This window comes from Chiloscyllium plagiosum, chromosome 7 (assembly GCF_004010195.1).
Source record: "Chiloscyllium plagiosum isolate BGI_BamShark_2017 chromosome 7, ASM401019v2, whole genome shotgun sequence".
Lineage (NCBI taxonomy): Eukaryota > Metazoa > Chordata > Chondrichthyes > Orectolobiformes > Hemiscylliidae > Chiloscyllium > Chiloscyllium plagiosum.
The window spans coordinates 59383949-59408171 of record NC_057716.1 but is presented as its reverse complement, the minus strand read 5'-3'; the positions used below and the strand labels follow the sequence as shown (position 1 = coordinate 59408171).

General features: G+C 37.5%; 1 protein-coding gene across 1 annotated transcript in view; it reads left to right on the top strand.

Annotated features, from left to right (window-relative positions):
* Positions 1-23891, top strand: part of LOC122551927 (lymphocyte antigen 75-like) — a 138564-nt gene extending 114673 nt beyond the window's left edge. The window contains exons 29-34 of the mRNA XM_043694497.1: positions 3960-4183; positions 9140-9314; positions 11220-11384; positions 12979-13101; positions 18604-18777; positions 21131-23891. Coding sequence (XP_043550432.1) covers positions 3960-4183; positions 9140-9314; positions 11220-11384; positions 12979-13101; positions 18604-18777; positions 21131-21336 — 1067 coding nt within the window. The 3' untranslated portion in view covers positions 21337-23891. The remainder of the gene's footprint in view (positions 1-3959; positions 4184-9139; positions 9315-11219; positions 11385-12978; positions 13102-18603; positions 18778-21130) is intronic.
* Positions 23892-24223: the final 332 nt, after the last annotated feature.

The window sequence follows — 24223 nt, the reverse complement described above, 5'->3', positions numbered from 1 at the left end:
CATTTTGAACAAGTGTCATTGGACTTGAAACATTAACTCTGTTTTCACTTCACAGATGCTGCCAGACCAGCTGAATTGTTCCAGAAATTCCTGTTTTTTGGCTTGTTTCAGATCTTCAGTATCCACAGTTGTTCTTTTTATTTCTACAAGGCTACTGTTTGTCTCCTTACAATTTGAAGAAGCTACCTGCCCAAATTGACAAGACAATTGTAGCTGCTATTTGTCTTTGCTGCTCGTGCCAGAAAGTAGTTCTGCCTCCTAGAGGCCCTGAGCTCATCCCTGGCCAATTGGCCTGGGCACTGATGAAGTGCTGGAATTCATCCAAGTGTTGGATTCTTTATACTGCATCAAAAATTCAATCCAATGAGTATGCTTTGTGAAATCGCTATTTGTTTGTGGAATATAGGTGTTGCTGGCCAGGCCTGCATTTATCGCTTATTCTTAATTTCCATTGATAAGGGGACTGTGATCTGTCCTCTTGAACCATGCAACCTTTGGGAGAAGCAAGACTGTTAGGAAGGATGGTTCAGGATTTTGACCCAGCAACAATAAAGGAATGGTGATATTGTTCATTGTTAGGATGGTGTGAGACTTGGAGTGAAACTTGCAGGTATTTCCACGCTGCCCTTCACCTTCCAGGTGAGAGAGGTCACTGGTTGAAAGACACTGTTGAAGGAGCCTGGATTAGTGACTGCAATGCAGCTTGCAGATGGTACACACTGCTGCCACTGTTCATCAGGAATAAATGGCATAACTGTTGAAGATTGTGTTTAGGATGCCAACCAAGCAACTTCTTTCTGTAGATGGTGTTGAGTTTCTTCTGTTGGAGCGGGACCCATCCAGGCAAGTACAGTATTCCATCACACTTCTGACATATGCCTTGCAGATGATGGACAGGCACTTGGGAGACAGGAGGGAGTTAATTACCTCAGAATTCTTAACCTATAACCTACTCTTGCAGCCACAATTGTTTAGATGGCCCAGTTCAGTTTCTAGTCAAAGGATGTTAATGGTGGAGTTTCAGAGATGGTAATGTCAAGAGGCAGTAGTTAGCTTCTCTTGTTGGAGATGGTCACTGCCTGGTACTTGTTACTTGCCACTTTCAGCACAAGACTGGATGTAGTCCAAGTCTTATTTTACGTGGACACGAACGACATTACTATCTGAAGAGGCACAAATGGTGCTAAATATTACGCAATCATCAGCAAACATTGCCATTTCTGACCTTCTGATGGAGAAAATATCATAGATGAAGCAGCTGTAGATGGTTGGCTTGAGACACTACACTGAGGATCTATGAGGCTATTCTGGTACAGTGGCAGCGTTCCTATCTCTTAGCAAGGAGACCCAAGTTCAAATTCTACCTGCTCCAGAGGTGTGTAAGATTAAAAGATAATTGCTAAGCACCTCTTGCAGCAATATCCTGGGACTGGGATGATTTCCAAAAACAGATTGAGGAGGAATTTCTTCTGAGGGTTGAGTGTTTGGAACTCCTTGCCACAGTGATGGAGGGGCAGTGTCCTTGTGTATGCTTAAGACTTAGATAGTTAGATTGGCAGACCGATAATCATTAGGAAAATAAAGGGTAATGAGGAAAATCAGAGATGGACACAAGGAATGTCAGATCGGCCATGATCGGCGTAGCAGGCTTGAGGCGGCAAATGGCTTACTGTTGTTCCTCGTTCATGTGGTCATAACCATGATCATTTTCCTTTGTGCTGTGTGTTGCTCCAGTGAGTGGAGAGTTTTTCACTCATTCTCATTGACTCCAGTTTGCTAGAGTCCCTTCACACCATACACAGTTGAATGCTGCCTTGATGTCAAGGGCAGTCACACTCACTTCATCTCTGACTGTTGGAAGCCTAGCAACATTTTTGGTGAATCTGAACTGTACGTCTCGCAATCTTGGGTACGCTGCCTAGAAATGCACATGATACTCTTGACGTGGTTGAAGCAAGGCTCTGTAGAAACTTATTAAGACTAGACCTGCCACATGCTCCATTTATATCCTAGCCCTCTAGTTATAAATGCTAGTAAGCCAATAATATGTGATTTTCTTCATCATGTATCTGACTATACATTTGTAATTTGTTACTTCTAGACTCCTGAATCTATTCGGACCTCCACTATTCACAGTTTCTCACTATTTAAATTATACTTAAGTAGGTCTCTTTTTGGTCCAAAATAGCCTCTCACACATTTATATGCTTTGAAACCCAACAACTGTAGGTTCACTCACTCACTTATTTGAACGATGTCTCTTAATTTTACTTTCCTGTTCACATTTGCTAAGTACCACTAGCACACAGCAGGTCAAGGAAGGTGATATTGTCCTTAGCTGCTTAGTTCTGGCATTGTGTCATTTCTCTGTTGCTATTGTGCCTAATTTTGGGTACTGTCCAATTTCTACTTTTGAATCTATTCCTGCTTATGACTTGGCCTCTCTCTGGGAGGCTGTAGACCTTTGATGTTGAATCTGAAGTTACATATTGATTGTTTTGTTTTTTCAGCATCCTCAAGTTTGCTGCCTTTTTGTTGATGAATTTCTCCACGCAAAAACTGTTCTTGGAACTTTCCAAAGTAAACCATTAGCATCCACAATGAAGATTAAAAATATTGATCTTGTAAAATAAAATCTAAAGTTAAATATGCTTATAGCTGCTTCTGAGCTATCTACTTCTCTCCCACTTGGCATGGGCTGCAAACAGTGGTTGGCACTGATTTACATACAGGTGTTTTGAAATTATAATGCTTAAGCCTTTGGTTTATATTATCTCCATTCTGATACAAATACAACAGAATGGTTTCTGGCAGTATTTGGACATTGGTTAATTTATCATTTAAGATATGAATGTCACTAATACAAGTCTGCACATTGAGCATCTCACTGAGTTTTGATGTTGCTGCAGAAGATGACACTGAACTGTTCCATCTACTGCACATTTTCAGAGGCTTTGTAGGAGCTGCAACAATGCTTTGTGCTCTGCAGGAAGAATCTTCATGGCAGGTTCTCTGAAAGTGCTCTTTTGGCTGAAGAGTATTCAGTGATATTTCCTTAATTACTACTTCAACTGATGCAATATTGGAGGTCCTCCCCTCAGATTTTATTTGTGCAGAAGTAATTTTTTTTTAACTAAAAACCCTTATCTCTAATCCTACTTTGCAGACACTTCTGCACAACATTGCTGTAACATTTTCATTACATTGCCAGATAGTTCTGCTTCCCATAGCCAAGGCCAGAACTCTCAAGGTTTTTCAAATCTTGAAAATACCCTATTCTTAATTGTGGAAGCCAAAATAATAAATGCCCTGAGAAGTAGCCAGCTGTGTTTGTTCCTTGGTCCAAAAGGGATAGCTTATTTTGATTAATGTAACATTCTCTCCTTTTATTTACTCGCTTTTGCTTAATGGCATTTTTTTTTTGTGTTGTTCTCAACAGATCAAGCCCAGTAATGTATACTCCATAAACTAGGCAGCAGTCTCCATTGCAACTCTAAAAATATTGACTCCTGATTGGAATAGGGTAGATGGAGGTCAATTTTGGAACAACTTGGGGCAACTGTATGACAACTAAGCAGGTTCCAAGAGTGTGTGGTCATCTGTGACTTATCTAAACTAAGTCATGTTCAAATGTTTTAACTTAGTTTTCACTCTGGAACTTGTCAATTTTGTTCTGTCTCGGTAGGAGTGTGCTCAGCTTTACCATATCCTTGGGCAGTTGTTATAGAACCTAACAATAATATTGTAAAATAAACATTCTCAAGCATCTAACCTGACTTCTTTCGACACTGCCTTACTGGCTGAACATAATGAGCAGCATTTCACAATGCGAAACATCTTTCGATCTCTTTAAAAATGTGCCTTCATCAATACTGTGAAGTATTTTTCTTCTAGAACATAAATATGTATGAGTGCTAAATACAAATATGGTTTACTTTTAATATCTTTCACATCTTTAGATCCTGACCCAAGTCACTTTCTGCCTCCACATGTAAAGGCAGAATATGGAAACCATAAGTACCTATTAATTCAGAAGAAGGTGAATTGGTATGAGGCACTGCAACAATGTCAAATGTCTGGATATCAACTTGTCAGTGTCAATAATGAATCTCAGCATTTGTTTCTGAAGAGCTTGGTGAAGTCAGATGGTTTTCCTCTTTGGATTGGCTTGTTCAGTCAAGATGTAAGTCTTCTAAAAAGGCACCTTACATGTCATAACTATATTACATAAATAGAGCGTTCACATATGAAAATCAGTTGCTGCTTAATATTCAGTACAGCCTGTAGTGGTTGTTTTAGTGTTATTTTAAAATTTTAGTTTGTATTATTTGCTTGAATGATAACCCAGCAGTTAACCACATCTGAATTTCAAAGTGGAAAGTAGAATGGCTATGCAGAAAGTCTGGGACAAATCAGAATGTATGTCGAAGGTCCTTAAACTCTGGTCTGTTGCCTTGGCATGACGCCTGGAGAAATCTTGGCAGACCTTAAGTTTGTGTAATAACGCAAAATTTAGTAATAGCAATTCCGTGATCTGTTTTAGAGACTCTGCAGCATCGTAGTTTGAAAAACCGCTTCCTGACTAAAATACTGAAGTCTGGAATTTAGTGCAAATGGAACCTCCCTGGTAGATACCTCAGGTTGTATTTCATATTAAATTTTGAAATAAACTTTCAAACTTTAAAATTGTAAAAAGAATTGTTAATATGCATAGTTAACAGAAACTTCCTGGCAAGCAATTGAAATTAATTGTGTGAATAAGTGTTAATTACAGTAGGAAAGCTGATTGAGCAGTTGTAACTTGAGTGAGAGTCATAAATAAGGAGATGATGTTTACTACTGCATAGTGGTGGTACGGTGGCAAAAGTGGACGGCACGATGACACAGTGGTTAGCACTGCTGCCTCACAGCGCCAGAGACCCGGGTTCAATTCCCGCCTCAGGTGACTGTGCAAACTCCACACAGACATTCTCCCTGTGTCTGCATGGGTTTCCTCCGGGTGCTCCGGTTTCCTCCCACAGTCCAAAAATGTGCAGGTCAGGTGAATTGGCCATTTTAAATTGCCCATAGTGTTAGGTGAAGGGGTAAATGTAGGGGAATGGGTCTGGGTGGGTTGCGCTTTGGCGGGTCGGTGTGGACTTGTTGAGCCGAAGGGCCTGTTTCCACACTGTAAGTAATCAATCTAATCTAATCCAATGAAACAGTGCTTTGTAGCTGATGTGTTAACATGGGGAATTTGATCAGAAGGGAAAGGAGTTGTTGCATTTCTATTCCGTTTTAACCTCCAGGAAATGGTAAGTGTTCCTCTTTCACCTGCAAGATAAGTGACTAACTTGCTACTACATTAGTTAACCAGCTACAAATTTAGTAATCAATAAAATAATTAAGGAGATAAATGTAGCAGCGCTATGAATGCGATGTAAGGAAATTTTTGGAAAGCACTGTCAATTCCAGACAATCATAATTATATAACTATAGTCTTACAAACTTTAGTCTACTTTTAACTCCATCAATCCACCCCAATCCCAAGTATTCTGTTGTATATCAAAAGAATCTTGAAGGTTCATTCACCTTTCCTATGTCTAACCCAAAGTATACTGCAGCATTTTGGAATTCACTAATTGTCCTCTGTTTTCCAGTTTTCTGGGTTATAAAACTCTGGAGATCCGTCCATTAGCTTTTGGCTCGGCAGGCAACAAAATCTTTTCAAAAGCTCAACTATGGATAGCTTAGCTCAAACTTGGCTGGAAAATGCAATGAAGCCTTACTGTTCATTTGAGCTGAGGGTTATTTCAGCTTTTTTACCTCTACTCCAAGCTAGGCAAGTCTTCCAGCTTCTTCCTTTGTCATGAATTAAGCATCCAAATTGACATCTTCCAGAAGTCTAACTGAGGACATTATAGTTTTTCTCCCCCCATAGCTACAAGCTAGGCAAATAATCCAGCTATCTTTTCTTCAAATTCCAAACTGAGGTCATATCTTCACCTGAATTCCATGCAGTTAACAATATGGTATTTTCTTCACTTAAGATGGGACATGTTGAAAATTGATTTCCTTTGCTTCTCCCACCTCAGCTGGAGTCTGCAGCAAAACTGCAACTTCCTTCTATTCAAAAACCGAACTTAGGAAAGCAAAAGAACCTTCTACCTCACAGTCTACCTACATTACATGGCAGAATTTGGAGGGTCATCAAACAAATGAAAAAGACTTTAATCTCAACAAAATTGTGGTTCTGCAATTTGTGTATTATATATTGCTAATAGAATTTTCAGCCCTTTCTCCAGACCTTGTGGCTGCATTTCAAATCTTAGATGAATCATTTATTGTTCAACATTTTTCACATCAACTTGTATTAGAATTGTTTTACCATTGTTCAGATGGATACTCCAATTTTTCTGCAGTTAAATAACTTTTTTAGCTTTAGGAATTAAAGTTTTTATCTGAAACATGAACTTTGTATTCGCAACACATTGAACAGTACTATGCAAGATTTAATTGAAGCCTACAATAAAATTGTTAAATTGTCATAAATTTGTCAAACCAAATTAATGAAGATAAACTTGAAAATGAGATTACAGACAGGTTGTAGAAAGCAAATGCGCTAGCCCCAAATCCCAACCATAATCAAAGCCAATTATGTCTGTATGAAATGAGTGCTGGTTAGGGTGCATTAGATGAATAGACCAGAACATGTATGGCAATGAATATTAGAAAATATTTAAAGAAACATTTCAGTGTTCAACAAAATAAAATTTCATTGCTTTAATAAAACCTTCAATCTATTCATTAACCTACCGAAGGTAGTTGAGATTATAATTTAATTTACAATGCTTACAGTATTGCAAAGAAGTGTAGTAAGTCAGAATTGGATGAATTTTAGAAGCCAGCATAGTATTATTAAGGAATTGATTTTAGAAAGGAGAGGATAACATTTGAGAGTAGACCAGCTACAGATAAAACCAGTTGTAACAGCTTTTGCAAGTACATAAATACAAGTAGTATAGCTAAAATAAATACTGATCACTTAGAGCCAGAGACCAGAGAAGTTTATCATGGTGAATGAGGAGATAGCAGAAAATTGTTACCATGTTCACAAGAGAAACATCCATTACAAAAGAACCTGGAGACTGGGAGGAGTGTGCATTAGGTCAAAAAAAGCGGAGTGGACTCGATCGGCCGAATGGCCTTACTTCCGCTCCTATGTTTTATGTCTAACCTAGATTATCTGAACGAGATGGGTGGGCACTATTTCAGTTGGATAATTGATTATTAGGTTAATTGATTCAGTGCCTCTTCTGAGGCTCAGTTTTCCTTTCTCCTTGCTCTGCCTGCCTTGCTCCCTCTCTCTGTCTCAGGGTTTGTCTCTGAGCAGAGAGACACTTTTGTGTATAAGAAACCTGCAGCACTGCTGAAGCGAGCACCTGCTAAGTCCACTCCCCATTCAGGAGACTAGGCAGCAGCACACTGTGCATGAGAGCCCTCCCTGCTCCCCCTCCTCAACAGCCAGTCTGGACTCCAACAGCACAACTGCGGTTGCTGCCTGGGGGCTTTGAGTCTCCAAATTACTTACGCGCACACACACAGACCACCTTTTTACTGCTACTTTCTGACAAGTTCCCACTCTGTCCTGTTCAAGACAATGTTGGGGAGATTATCTGGGGAAGGGGGTTCAGGGTATGCCTGTGTAGAACTCCAGGGAATGTGTGGGGAGAGAGCAGGCAGTCAGTCATTTGGAGACGGTGCCGAGACTCCCATTGATTTCCCGGATTGTTCTTTTGGTTTTTTTAAATTGGAAGGTAATGTGAGTTAACACCTAATATTCGAGAAAGAACTGAGAGGGAAAACTGAACTGTTGACCAGTTTGTCCAACAGTCATTGGAAACCATTGCAATCTGTTACAAAGGAAATGTTAACAATAAGTTTGGAAAATCAGACAAGGTCAGCATTATTTAATGAAAAGGAAATAGTTTCTCTCAAATTATTTTCAGAATAGTGCCATACAAAAGATAAGGGACCATGAAACTTACAAAATATTGACATGGATGTGAATTTGTGATGGGCCAGCAGGTGGGGAATAGGGATAAATGGAATACTTCCAAGTTGGTAAACTGTGGATCAGTCATCCTCTATATTAATGACTTCAAAGATAAACCATAATCTGTAAGAGTATTGACCCCTGGGTTGAGAGGGTTGGCTTGTAATGAAGTGCTAAACTAAATTGGACCTTTCTTCACTGAAGTGTGGAAAAATGAAAAGTAATTAAAACATGCAAAATTCTGATTTGGCTAGGCAGTACAGACAGAGGTTGTTTCTCCAGCTAGGCAGTCCAGAACTTGGAGGCACAACCTTGGTTTAAAGGGTTGATCATCTATGAATGAATGTAATAAATTTCTGCAATCAAAGGGCAGTGGAATCTCTATTGTTGAACATATCAAAGTCTAAGATCAATAGATGTTCTGGTGTCCTAGAGATTGAGGAATGAGAATTATGCAGGAAAGTGAAATTCAGGTAGAATCTTAACCTCTCTATTATGGAATGAAGGGGCAGGTTCAAGGAGCAGAATGTTTGTCTCCTGCTTCTATGTTTTCTGTTCCCAGGTAAAGGCAAGTTGTTCATGCTCCACGAAAGCTTTCTGTCACCCTTTTTCATTTGCTATCCTTAAGGAATGGGGTTAGATTTAAAACCTTCGAATATCCATAACATTGTTTCAGAGTCTATAGAATTAAGAGATAGCCAGCAATGCAAATATTACCTTGATTACCATCTAGTTCAATACTCTTGAATATAGCTTGTTTGGCCACAGCTATTCGTCAACTTTCAGACCCATTAGTTTCTCTGATACTGTTTACTAATATTGACTTTTGATTTTATCGGTGATGGTTCTCTGTTGAAGCCTCCTAGTTTAGATTTTCCAGACTGACAGTTACTCTATTTTAAATAACTATTATATTTCCAATTATAATAATACTTGATTAATTTCATTGAAGCATTTATTTTGTGCTTTATCATGTGATGTGGATCTTTTACATCTTCCTCTCGTCAAAGATAAGACTATAGTTTAAAATTAAATATGCAAGAGGAGATCTTAACTAGCTCATTGCAATTGTTCTGTTTTTTAATTTTCCTTTCCTTATACTAGGAGGGATCAACTTTCGAGTGGTCAGATGGATGCAATTCAGAATACAAGCCTTGGGAATATGAAAATCTTAATGCAAATGGCAGTTGTGTATTTATGGATACTAAAGGCTTCTGGAACCGTGCAGCCTGTAATAGTGTGGTTGATGGAGCTATTTGTTATGCTTCACAGAGTAGAAGTATGTATTAAAGTTGGAGAAAATAATTTAATCTCTTGGAATTATGAAAGTAAACTGTTTATGTAACCTCCAAATCTTATTTACAATAATTTAGTATAAAACTGCTATTTTATAGTTATCAGAAAAGGTGTCTAGTTCCTAAGAAAACTCTTTTTGGCTTGCAAGATGAAATATAACTTATTAACATAAGTTCATTAAAAATATTTTATTTCTATCGATTGTTATATTTTCACTAGAAAATGGAGGGATGAATATTCAACTCATTGATTTTGTAAATAACATGTACTATAAAATTCTACAATTCTAACAGGAGCCGTTTTAGGCATCATGTCTGTCAGCTCCCGAAAGAGCTACCCAGCTCGTCCTATTCTCCAGCCCTATCTCCACAGCTCTCTAAGTTTATCACTTCTAAATGTATATCCAACTCATTTTTTTTTTTAAAGCCTCCTACAGAACCCACTTCACCACTCTCCCAGGCAATGATTTTCAAATCCTAACAACTCTTTATCCCCACCTCACATCTAGCTCTCTTGCTGACAATCTTTGAAATTGTAACCTCTAGTTACTGACATTGCAACTAGTGGAAATGAAATATCCTCTTTACCCTGTCAAAAATTGTTCATAAGGTCACCTCTTAATCTTCTCTGCTCCAATGAAAATAAGCCTAATTTCTCTAATCTTTACTTTTGTATAGAGTCTCTCATTTCTGGTATTGTTCTAGTAAATTGACATACACTTTGTCAGGGCTTTAACATCCTTCCTTAAATAAGGTGCCGAAAACTGAACACAATCCTCCAAATGTGATCTGACCAATAATTGGTAGAGGTGCAGAATAACTTTGTTTTTGTACTCTATGCCTCTATTTATAAACTCAAGATGCCTACAACTGTTTTAACTTGTCTGGCTGCCTTCGGAGAATTATGTACTGAAGCTTGAGGTCCCTCTGCCTCTGTATGTCTGAAACTTGTAGCATTGAGCCTGTATTATCTCTCCATGTTTCTTCTACCAAAATGCATTACTTCACATTTCTCTGCATTGAAATTCATCTGCCCATTTGATCAAGTTGTCAGTGTCTCCCTGAAGTCACTCAGTGCCATCCTCACAATTCACTATTCTCCCATCACTGACACTCTAATTGCACAATGCAAATATCTTGGGTCCATTGCATTTTGCATGACAAAATGCTCTGTTTTGAGTTAACTAAGTGTATTTTTCATTCTGTTTTATAATAAAATGGAGCACATTCTTGCAGGCTGCTGTTGCTAAGTGTCTTGGACTCGGATGTTTGAAATACCAGTTATTATGGTAATCTCCAAACTAATATCCTATAGTCTTTTGTGTTCAAGTTCATACTCTGTGTTTCTGAAGAGATACCTATTTATTATAGATAATGTAATGAAGCATTTTGAGTCAAGACAAGAAAAAAATTAAAATGACTAATTATCCAAATTGGTTTGGTTTGGGCAAGTGGATATCCCTGATTTCTGACTATTGTGCATATCGAATGTAATAAAAATGTGATGCTGCCTGACTCGTTCTAAAAAGAAATGCACAGAGCTTGAGGTTTAATTAGCCTTGTTACAATTAGTCCTGTTATGTACTACCATTTCCATCAGTATTTGATCTCCTAGCAATAGGGGCTCTTCAGTGTGGATTTGTTGTGTTCTTTTTTCAGGGTGGGGAAAACGATACTTGTTGAATGCCATGAAGCAGATATAGATGAGGCTAATACTGAACATCATTGACATGCCACTGATACAAACTTCCTGACAGAAATGCTTTGTCAAGCTGTGTAATATATTAATTTCATTGGAGAGAACAAAAAAACATGGACAATAGAGTTTGTTTTCATCAATTAAAGATATCTTGAAGTAAAGAGTCTATGTAACTTTTTTTTTTTTGCAGGGACATCAACTAATCAACAAGAAAATAAATCAAAATTCTGTCCTCAGAAAAATGGGAAGTCATTATGGGTCACATTCAGAGGACATTGCTATGCATTTGACATGGGCTTGTATAACTGGTCTGTATTTACCATGGAAGAAACCAAAACAATCTGTTCTCAACTGGGTATGTTCTTTCTCCTTCCGTTTAATTTACTATGGAGTGATTTGGAGTACTAAGAAAACATCCAGCATTAATGATATGGCACTCGTCAAATATTGTGCTTTCTTTCCTTTCCTCATTTGGAATGCAACTTATAGTAGTTTATGTAGATCTACTCCTTCATAAAATCAACTCTTACGCCCACCCCAGCACACTGCCCCCATCCCAAAGTCTTTTGTAAAGCTTAAAATTTTAAAATTTTGTACTGTATAATCCTGTTATGTAGCTTTATAATCAACTCTGACATTGTTTTACTGAGCAGGAGTACAGCATGCCTTAGGTAATGGCTGTTCTGTACCATAGTTCTACTCCTTTTGTGTTCGGCAAGACTCATGGAGAAAAAAATTTATCCACTTTGGTCTTGAAAATGTTGTTTTGAATCTGGCATCTACAGTCGTTTACGTTCATTTAATCATCATGTGGAAGATTGCTTTCTAATCTTGCTTCTGCATAAACAAGCTCACATTTTAAGATTATATACTTTAATTTTATTTCCTGTTTTCCCCCTTCCCCAACTGAAGAAATAGCTGGTTGTCCTAAAAAAGTTGCTAAACTGGGTCTGTCAGGTGATGAGGGAACCAACAAGAGGGAAAAGCATACTTGATCTCATCCCCATCTGTGTGCCACAGATGCATCTGCTCATGATGGTATCAGTAAGAGTTACCATTGCATAGTCCTTGTGGAAAAGCCTTCACTTTGAGAATATCAGCTATTTCATCAATTACCTTCCCTTCTTCCTAAGGTCAGGAGTGAGAATGTTTATCAATGTTCAGCACCATTCATGATTTCTCAAATACTGAAGCAGTCCATGTCCTAATACAGCAAGACCTGGAGAATATCTTGGCTTTAGCTGACGAGTGGCAAGTAATATTTGTACCACACAAGTATCAGGCATTGGCCATCTTTTAACAAAAGAGTCCAACCATTGCCCCTTGACATTCAGTGGTATAACAATTGCTGAATCTGCTCACTATCAACATCCTGGGGGTGACTATTGACCATAAACTGAACTAGCCATGTAAATAGTTTTGCCCACAAAGATAGCTGATAATCCTGCAAAGAGTAGCTCTCCTCTTGAATCCCCAAAGTCCATACAGTGTAGCACACAAATCAGAAGTGTGATGGAATACTCCGCAGTAAGTGCAGCTCCAAAACACTCGGGACATCCGACACCATCTATGACAAAGCATAGATGTGGATGTGGTGCTAATATAGCTATGTCCTTACAGGAGTCTAAAATTGTTTACGTACTTTAGTTGAGGTCTTACTACTGCCCTTACTTCTGCATAAACAAGCTCACATTTTAAGATTATATACTTTAATTTTATTTCCTGTTCTCCCCCTTCCCCAACTGAAGAAATAGCTGGTTGTCCTAAAAAAGTTGCTAAACTAGCAGTAGACAAAACATTTATATTCCCTCAGTTTTGCAAGAAACAATTTGTCTGAATTGGACTCCGATCTCTTTAGTGCTGTACAAGTCATAGTTTCTTTCTTTAGTAAATATTGATAATGTAATTTCCCATTTGTTAATAGCAAAATGTTAACTTTTAAAATCTAGATCCTTCTGCTGATATTCTGAGCATTAAAGACAGAGAAGAAAATGATTTTGTAACCAACCAAATCCGAGAAGAACAGGGAATCACAGGACGAGTCTGGCTCGGAATTTCTCTAGGTAAGAAAGGTAAGAGAATGTGAGAGCAATGAAAACAAACCTTGCTAAGTGTTGGAAATACTGCATTTTTTCATAGGCGTACATGGATATGTATGTAAACAAATAATCACTGATATCCTGCAACTTCTTTTTATTTTCCACCTACCCTGCTTTCCTTTTAGATTTTGAAACACCATCCCAATGAAAAACCACTGAGTAGTTTGTTTGGAAGTTAATGCAGAAGGAGAGGCATTATCATATAACTAATGGGAAATGGGATGTGTGCACTATCCTTCTGCAGTGCCACTACTGTGATTTGTATTTATCTGTTAGTCTTAATATCCATCAACCAGGCCTTTTTAATAAAATACAATTACAGATTATAACTAATTCTGCATCTTCGTGGACAATGCTTATAATAAATGCATATTATCAAGGAGCCCTGCCAAAATAGGAGAATCCGGGAAACCCTGCAAAGTTTAGAGTTGTACTGAGCATGATGGAAGGTGGATGTGTTTTGTTTTCTGGAGGTTAATCATCACAGCTCTAAGGTATCTCAGCAAGAGGTTCTCAGGGTAGTATCCTAGGCCCAAACCTCTGCTCAGACCTTCCACCCCATGGCCACTACCATCTGGAAGGACATGGGCAGCAGATATACGGGAGCACCATCCACCAGCAATTTACCTTCTAAACCACTTACCAGCCTGTTGGAAATATCACTGTCTCTCCACAGTCATGAGGTCAAAATTGACAGTCATAATACTACTATGGTTACAAATTGACTATGGTGGTTTAAGAAGGAAGCTCATCACCACATTCTCAATAGCAATTAGTAATACACTAGCCTAACCAGCGAATTCCACATTCCCTAAGTTAATAACAAAATTCACAACAAGACTATTTTAGAAACAGAAGAGATGAGCCTAGCAGGTTATTCTTCAGTAGGTTTCCCTCAACTGAAAACCAAACCAAACTCTAACTTTTTAAACAAGGTGGACATAAAATCTAGTAAGGTGACTTCCAACAAAAGAAAGTTTGAGTCTTTTTATTGACTTTGTCAAAAAAACAATTTCACTATCTCCATGGAGCTTAAAATAAATCAATCTTTCCACAATCCTTCAAAACTCAAGTCTTCTTAACAATATTCATTTAGAAAAACAGGAAGCCTGTGGAATTCACGACCACAAAGTAGTTGATGCCAGAACATTGAACGTATTCAAGAGGTGGCTAGATCTAGCACTTGGGGCGAATGGGATCTAAGGTTATGGGGAGAAAGAAGGATTAAACTATTGAGCTGTACAATCAGCCATGTTCGTGATGAGTAACGGACTAGACTCGAAGAGCCGAATAGCCGCCTCCTGGCCTATCTTCTATATTTCTGTTTCTGTGTTTCCTCTATTCATTCTTTCTGCTCAGTCCATGTGACCCCTAGGGTTTTTTGAATTTTAGAAATTCACCACCAATTCATCAATTCACCCAAAAAAGGATTTTTTTGTAATCCACTTGTTCAAAGATGTATTAACACACCTCCTTGAGAAGGTAAATCTTGAACCCAAGACACTCTGGCTCACAGGTAAGAGCATTACCAATTTGCCATTCGACCTTTTTTTCTAAATATTTTTATTGAAACAAAAAGGATTTTAGATTTTTTACAAAATTACAAAACTAGTACAAAATAGTTTGATAACTTTATACTAAAATAGCAATAATAAGAAGAAAAAAACTATAAACTACTACTCTACTCCACAGACTACCAAAACACAGAAAAGAATAGGAAAAAAACTCTAAAACCAACTACACCAATAAATAACCAAGGAGAAAGAAGAAAAATAAATAGACAAAATAAAGTTATACTAGTTTTTACAAGGTAACTTAAGTTACATTCAATTAAATTACAACACTCAGCACAGTCTCATCACAGCTCCCCAACACTGGGAGCAGTAGTGAGCAGACCCTTAATTGTATGGGATTCTTCCTCCCAGGGGCCCCCAAACCAACAGCACAATCCTCATGCCCAGACAAAGGTCCTGGATAGTATAACTGATACATCTACATCGGTATAATTCAAAAAGGGCCGCCATGTTCTGTGAAACAATTCTGTTTTCTGGTGCACCATACTCTTAAGGAAGTCCAGGGGCAGGTGTTCCATGACACTCCCATGCCAACTCAAGAGTCCTGGGGGATTTTCTGACACCCAGCTCATTAACATGCTCTTCCTCGCGCAGAAAGAAAGGATATTAAACGATTTCTTCCCATGTGCATCCAGGAAGAGAAGATTTGGAAGACCCAGTAGGAGGGATACCGGATCTGATCCAACCCAACCTCAGTTCCCAAAACCTTTGCCAAAGCACTCACTATGTCATCCCAATACCCATGAATTTTGTGGCATGACCACAAGGAATGAGTAAGAGTACCAATCTCCATTTTGCACTTTGGGCGCATTGGGGACACTCCTGTCTTGAATTTTGCAAGCCGTTCTGGTGTCAAGTGGGCCCTATGAAGTACCTTCGGTTGAATAGTCTGAGTCCTGTTACACGTCGAGATCATCTTAACATTTTCCCAGATGTCCTCCCACATCTCTCAGGAGATTTCCACCCCTAATTCTTGAATCCAGGTTTTATATAGCTGTTCCATGTCCAGCGACACAGTACTACCTAGAACGTGATAGAGAGTGCTAACCGAGAGGGTTCCCACTGACCGGACCACACTCCCTTCCATGTCCGATTTTGTAAGGATTGACCATCAAGTGGTCTTTTTTTTTGTACAAAGTCTCTAACTTGGAAGTAATGAAAGAGATCTCTCCTCAGTAGCTCGAACTTCCAATTCAGCCGTTCGAAGGACATTATGTCCTCCCCATCGAATAGATCTCCCAAACAGGAGATTCCTCTGGACTCCCAAAGCTCCACCAAACCTGGCTGAAATCCCAACATTCCCACTATAGTGAAGGGGGAGGTTTTTTGTAAATTGCCCTCACCCTGCCGCATCATTCTCCATGCTTTAACTGTTTTTAGGACAACCGGGGTTTTACAAGGACCCACAACAATTCTCATCTTATCCATAAACAATAAGTTAATGAGGAGGGAGGCCTGAATGTCTAACCAAATTGATCACTGATCCTGACAAGCCCATTCAGCCACACAGGATAACCAGGAACTCAGTTGCTACTTCCTAAAGTCTGGAAAATCTAGACCCCCCCCCCCCCCCCCCCCCGCCCTCCCCTTTCTTGCGTAAGCTGCAATTTATCCAGCTTAATAAGAGGCCATTGATGATGCCAAATAAAAGATTCAAGTCAGCTTAAAGCCTGCACAGTGTTTGCCTTGGCAGCATCAAGGGGAGCTTTCTCATGGGATATATAAGTGAGGAAGAACATTCATCTTAACCAAAGCTAGCCATTAGAGCTTTAAAATGATTGTCTGGTAGATATTTTTGAATCGACTTAATCAGTGATGTTATTACTCAACTATCACTGTGCCACAATAACACTTTTTTGTTTAGAGATGGATTTTTATTTTTAATTATCCAGAAGTGCTCTTGCACACAACTGAATACTCCTTTATTCCCCCCTCCAGAAAATCATCTGTTTTTTTTTTTGCATCTATTAACCACAGTCATTAAGAACATGTGTTTTACAATTGATTAATTTAAATGGAAAGCACGTTAATGGCAATGCAGTCCGCCAGAGGTGACAAAGGGATTTTAATATTTGGAAGTGCTTTTGCACACAACTAAATGTTCTTCTTTCCCTATCACCAAATCACTCATGGTAATTTTTCAGCTATAACCCATCACTAGGAAATAATTTGTTTTTTCCAATTGATTAACTTACATAACCAAGATTTAAATTACAGTGCATGCTTCTCAGAACACCCATATCTTTCCATGGAGACATTTCTTTCAGATAAACAATCCAGCAATTTGGTTAGTTGTAATTACTCATTTGAGTTTGGAGAATTTTATTTCCTCTCCAATGTTTGCTTCAGGCTTGCAAGGTGAATTCTAAGTGTTTTTATTTACCCATTTTAAGGAGTGCACATTATCCCAAAGGGATCAGTGGTTTGTCTTGTAATTCAGTAAGTATTCAAGTGCAGGTGGGAGTGACTGTCCTTGACATCAGAAAGCATGTAATAGAGTACAGCATCAAGGAGCCCAAGTAAAACTGGAAGCAGACAAGCTTTGCCTGAGATGCATCATTAAAGCTAATCAATTTTATATTCTTTGGGTCACCCAAAGTCAGAAATTTCAGTACACACTTCTCCACCTGTTTTGTAAAATGTTTTGTTCACCTTCAATGTCCTTTTTCTTATCACTGTACTAAGCTCAAATACAGCAAACCATGCAAGCTGATCTTGTGTCCTGACCAATCCATTGTCTGATTAGACTGCACAACTGTTCCATTTTACTGGAAGTAGCTGCATCTTTTTGTGTATATCTTTGATTTATAATAGGATTAATATTCTCTAATTAGAATTGTTAATGTAAATTAACAGACTTCTTTTACTATTTTATTTCTGATCTAAAGACACGGAAACCAGCCTCCCAATCTTAAATTCCTTTCCAACCTTGCTAGTGCCATTCCATTAAATACATGATTCACATACATCATGAAGATGCCCAAAAGTCTCAGCCATGGTGCCAATAAAATGTGGCAGGATCTGTTTTCATTTGGATGCAGCCCTATATTAACAAATCAGCCCTCGTTGAAAACTGCCAAATCTTCAAAGCATACTTCAAGCCAAAAATGGACCAGTTCAATTTCCAGATTATTCCAAACTTCTATGGTGCTTCTTTCAGAGATTGGAGAAGCACTTCTCTCTGAAGCAGAAAAAGCAGCTTTTATATTTCTAGGGCAAAAAAATTATCTAAATTATTGGAGCAATTTTTTGTGACAAATTAGATTTCTGCCATCTAACACCAGAAATGAAGCTGTGCATGTTATCTCTCTTGCTGAAAATGTGATGTTGGTAAAGCGCAGCAGATCAGGCAGCATCCAAGGAGCAGGAGAATCGACGTTTCGGGCATGAGCCCTTCTTCAGCCCTTCTCCTGCTCCTTGGATGCTGCCTGACCTGCGCTTTTCCAGCAACACATTTTCAGCTCTGAACTCCAGCATCTGCAGTCCTCACTTTCTCCATGTTATCTCTTTTGTCTAGTAGAGTAAATTTTGCAGTAAGAGAAGACCATAACATACAACTAGGAAATTGCTGTCTGCAATTACAATTTACTATAATTGATATTAATTTGGTATTGCAGTAAACCTGCAGAATTATCAGTTCAAATGTAGCTTCAAAATCAAAGCCCAGTACTAGAGAGACTGTGGAACAGAAGGCACAACAGAGAAACTCTAGCACCGGTCCATATTGCTTAGCTGGAAGAATAATGTCAAACTGTTGCTTGCATACTTGAGAATGATATTACAAGTGCAAGTTGCTATAATCAGTCATACCCTTTTTGAAGGTTTTCTTGATTAAGATTCAAATATACAAGTCACAGTAATGTTTTGTTAAATTATTTCACATTTTTGTCCTGCCACACAGATAAATCCTTACTGTGGCCAGATGGTTCAAACCTTGCTTATGCTAACTGGATTAATAACAATCTCTCGGTTCCAACTCATGACAAGTGTGCCGTTATATCTTCCAAAAATGGAACATGGATTCTAACCAGCTGTTCAAAAAGTCATAGCAGACTTGTCTGCAAAGCTCCAATGAGTAAGTTTTTACATTAATAACCAAGAATTGAACCACTGAAGGCTAAGATGTTAAACTAGATTTTACTGTCTATTAATTTTGGGAGTTGTGACTGCCAAGTAGTTTTTAAAAAAAGTTAAGTGTTAATAAACAATCTGTCAGTGTTAGCAAAGATTTATAGAATCTTGTCACAATCAAAAAAAAATCACAAACATGTGAGAAATTAACATGTCTTAATTTGTCACCACAAATGTCATGTGCCATTCTATACCATTCTATGTCATGCTCCATGTTGTGAAGTTAAGAAAATAGGGAGAATTCCAAATAACATTTTAATAGTTAAATATGCTGGTGTTTTCTAAGGTGCACCCTGACTTATTCACTCATGGGACATGGACTTTGCTGACTGGTCAGCATTTATTGCCCATCCCTATCTGCCCTTGAACTGAGAGGCTTGCCAGGGTATTTTCAGAGGGCAGTTGAGAGTCACCCACATGACTGTTTGGTCTGGAGTCACATGTAGGCCATATTAGGTGAATTAGTCAACCAGATTCTTCTGATGATCGATGGCTTCATGTCATCAGTCGATTCTTAATTCCAGATACATTTTTTTTAAATTCAAATTCCACCATCTGCCATGGCGGGATTCGAACCTGGGTCCCCAGAACATCAACTGAGTTTTGGGATTAATAGTCCTATCAATAATATTACTAGGCCATCCCCTCCCCTATGAATAAACTTTTATTTCTTAAAATCATTTGATAGCACAGAACTGGAGTATTGTTGGGGGAAAAAAAAGGCAGTTTTGTTAAAGCTTTACATCTTGAATTCATCAGAACATTTTGCAAGAATTCAAATTAAAGGGACAAGCCATCATTTTGTTGCATGAGAGGACATTCTTGATTGTTATAGATGTTGCCATAGAGAATGCAACTAATAATGCTAACTGACAGGTTTAAAAACACAGCTTAGTTAGATTTTAAACCATGAAGGATACTTCTAATTGGCTAGGCAATGCTCTGTGAAGTGATCCAGTGAATGACTCCACTTTTTTATTGAGATCATTTGTTGAGGTACAGTTCATGTACATGTGCTTTCTGTTTGCAGGGCCCTGTGTTTTGATATGGGGCTTCCAGTACACACTAGTACACCACACCTCAAGCCTGAATGACAAACCCTAAATCAGTTGTCAACATATTTGTTTGTACTTTTAGGTTCCAGCAAATGTTGTCCAATTGCAGAGTCACATCAAATGTTGACCACTATCTTGCAAGTATTGCCAGTGCAAAGTTGAATATAGTCAGCACGTTATTCTTCCAAACACCAAAAGGGCATGCTGGTTGATGTTATATCTGCCAATCTTTAGGATGTACAGCCTTCATAACTGGCATCATACCAGCACTGAAATTCATATACTATATTACTCTTCCATGTGATAGCTGGAACTCTTATTTCATAAGATTTCCTGGGTTTCGATCGGTATATATCTCAAGTAATAAGTGCTTGGTTTAGCTTTCGGACATCTGATAATTCTTTTTAATTCTTTACATCTGAAAGAATGAGAAGAAAGGGGTAAATCTTTTTCAAATTACGTAGGTAGTCTCTAGATATCTCAGTAGTCTGAACTCTCAAATTTTTTTTCCCCCAAATTTTCATCTCTTTCGGAAACTCATCAGAGCACAGCCTGTGAGAAGAGAATGAGATATGCTGTATTCAAGTGAAAGTCACCATAGTCTCAGAGGTCCAGAGACTCCTCTCTTTTAGCAAGGGACACCTGGCAGTGAATTTAACCTGAGGTCCAACTAGAGTCGAGGCTTTCATGGTGACCTCAGCTGGTACTGGAGTTGAACCCATGCTGTCAGTGTCACTCTGCATCGTGAATTAGACATCCAGCCTACCGAGCTGCAGAGCAAGGATGTTTGTGGCCCCTCCCAAAATGATCGAGCAGTTATCCCATCACAGTATCAATGATTTGAAACACATACGCACAAAAGATGCGTCATGGAATGAAAATGGTACCTGTATTCAACTGTATATATACAAAATGAGATGTCTTCACATGATCAGTATTTTAGATCATAACAGTTGCCAGCACCGCCCATGGAATTTTAGGAGTTTAATTATTTGCCCACAATGAATGTGATTTCCTTTTTTCAGCAGTTCAGAATCCTGAGTAGATAAATTGAGAGCATATACAGGTTATAAAATGTGTATTACTGTTTAAAGCATGCTTTTTTATATCATTTTATTATATATCATTTTATTTTATATCATAACATTTTTACTTGGGGAAAAATTATTCATTGTTTTAAAGACTTTTTCTAATTAATAAATTATATTCTGTGAAACTTTTTTCAAATTTGTTGTTTTGCAGGATCCAGTCACAGAGCTGCAGCATTAGTGATAACAGTGATATTTATCTTGCTGCTAATTGGTGCAGTTGTGTGGTTTTCGTACAAAAGGAATAAGTGGCGATGGGCTAATCCCTTTGGAACTGTGCATTATGAACGTAGTTATAATGATCCCACAGATTCAGACAGCACAATTATGATATCAGAACTTAAAGAATTCCATGATTGAAATTTGTTATCAGTGTCACCAAAATGCTTGAGGAATTTCAAAACATTGACATATTTTGTCTTTAATTTGAAAAATTGCTAAATAATTTCACTTGTATGAATATTTCCTGACTTGCATTACTTACATTTTTGATAAATACTGCTACATAGTTAGTATTGTAGTAGTTTCCAGAGGGTGTGTTCTTTTGTGAAATATCTGCTTTAAAAACATATTTTTATACTATATTAAGTAAACATTCCAATGATGGAAAGAATCATAATATATGCAATCTGTTAACTCCATAAAAGACTTCCAGTATTTTTCCAATCATGTCATGATATATAGTTGCTGATATGACAGATATTTACTGATATCTCTATATATCTTAAAGCCATTGGAATTTCACATTAACAATGTAAAATCAAATGTGTGTACATTTTAAAATTATATATATATATATAATATATATATAGTGTAAGGGGTGTTAAAAGCCATAACACTTGGATTTTAGATGGTTTGTGTAAACTGGGGAAAATTGCTATTGTTTATGAAATCCTACTTAGTATTTTTATGTCAGTGCCTTGTAACTTTTTTCTCACAGCAGACCTTCAAAGTTTAATAATTAGTTGTAAACCAATCTCTAATCCAAATATAAGATTAGGTTGCATTAAGTTTCACATTATAAGTCTTTCTAAAGCTTGGGGTTTGTTAATGCATATAAATTCTTTACTATTATGATACAGTATCTATAACAATTAAAATTGCTGTTCTCAGCAAAACCATCTTAAAACATAGTTTATTTTAACTTTGACAATTACTGTCTAAACCATATATGGATGCTTAAGGCATCTCTAATTCCAAAAGTTTCTGCTGTGCTTTTCTTTGCGTGTATTTAAAACTCTTTTAAAAGATTAGTAATAGTCTTTAATTATTTTAAGGTTTTTAATTGGGTGATTTAACAGAAGCACTTCTCATTGATGAACATTAGTCGAGATGTGACCAAACTACTGTTAAATTCAATTTAGTGAATACTGTACTGTGCAATATGATAAGAATAGAATGTGTTGCTTTACACCTATCTTATAAAGCAGAAAGACCAAAAATGCAGAGCACTACTGAACTGTGTTGCCAAATATTCTATCCTTGAACTATTTTTTGAAATCCTGAAACAAATTTAGTAATTGAAGTTTTGAAAATTAAACATTTGAGTAACAAAGTGCTCAAAAGGGCAAATCAGTATTATAATTTTGCCATCATGCTTCTTTGAAATACGATGAAATTGAATAATTTTGTATTTTTAAAAAAAAATACTTGACAAAACATTTTAATTTCACCAGACTTTAAGATGAGAGTTAGGAAAAGTGTTAGAATAATTCAACTTGTTTACTTCTTAAACTAAATTATGAACGTTAGCAAAAAAAATTATCTTCATATAATATGAAATGCATTCTTTAAGTTGAATTCAATTCCTTGATTTTATTAAGATTTTACAACATTTTTGGCAATTGACAATTACGTGGGGACTTACTGCGCTGTGCAATTGTGCTTGAATTCTGCATTAACTTTCAGGTTGCTTTTTCATATGCTGATGTTACTAACATCCTGTTGAGTAAATGGAAATCATGCTACAGCTGGAGTAGGGACAGTTCAGAATTAAATATTTTACTCCCAATTAGGTACTAAGAGGTTGCATAATGGTAGTAATCCAAATGCCTACACTAATGCTTGTCACAGGTTTAAATTCCAAGATGACAGCTAATGAAATATAAATTCAATTTTTTTTAATTTAAAACTTGTCTCAGTAAAGATACAATGAAACCCTCAACCATCAATTGTCATAAAACCCAAAACTAAAATCTGAAATAAGGAACTCAATCATTCAATGCCCTGAAGAAGGGTCAGTGTACTCAAAACATTAACTTTGCTTTCTCTCCATGGATGCTGCCATATGTGTTAAGTTCCTCCATCAATTTGTGTTTTTTTTTATAATCCTAAAAAGCCATCTGGTTCACCACAATGTCCTTTAGGGAAGGAAATCCAACCTTATCTAAACTGACAAATAAGTCATATCAGATTCACAGTAATGAGGTTCACTCTTAACTGCCATCTGAAATGAGTTGGCCACTCAGTTCAAAGGCAATAAGAATGAGAAACAAATGCTGTTCTTCCCAGGGGTGCCAACATTCAATAAAAAAAAAAGAAAAAAATAACTAATTTCACCAGGACGGACTCATTTCTGTATATTTCACTTTTTATTCTGGTCCAGGCAAATGAATAAACTGGGTCGATATACTACCTTTCATCTTGAGGGCCTAGGCTTCACTTCAACCTGAAATTGAAGTCTCTTCTGTCCAGTAATGTTGTTTTGTAAGTTAGTTTTAGACAGTTGTAAAATAGTTCATAAAGTGAGTTAGAGCAGGACACACAACAGCAAATCCTTTGAAAATCTTGCTGAGTGGCAGCAATGTAGGTAGTGACAAGATGAAAGTCTACTACATGAGGTGGAGGTGCTGGTGTTGGATTGGGGTGGACAAAGTTAAAAATCACACAACACGAGGTTATGGTCCAACTAGCTACCTGATGAAGGAGCAGTGCTCCAAAAACTTGTACTTCCAAATAAACCTGTTCGTCTGTAACCTGCTGTTGTGTGATTTTTAACATTTACTTCATGAATGTTGCTCCTTAGGATGTCAGTTTGAGAAATTTATGGCAATGTGACCTATACTGCACATTTCCATGAAGTATTTCACATTATTAGACATCCAAGATAAGGAAGTGTTACATTTTACAGGACGAACAACATTGATATTGAACACCAAGATGCACCAAAAAAAGTAGCCCCATCTTTCTTGTACAAAGTTGAACAGCTGCATGAATGGTGATCATGGTTACATCTGTGGTACAAATA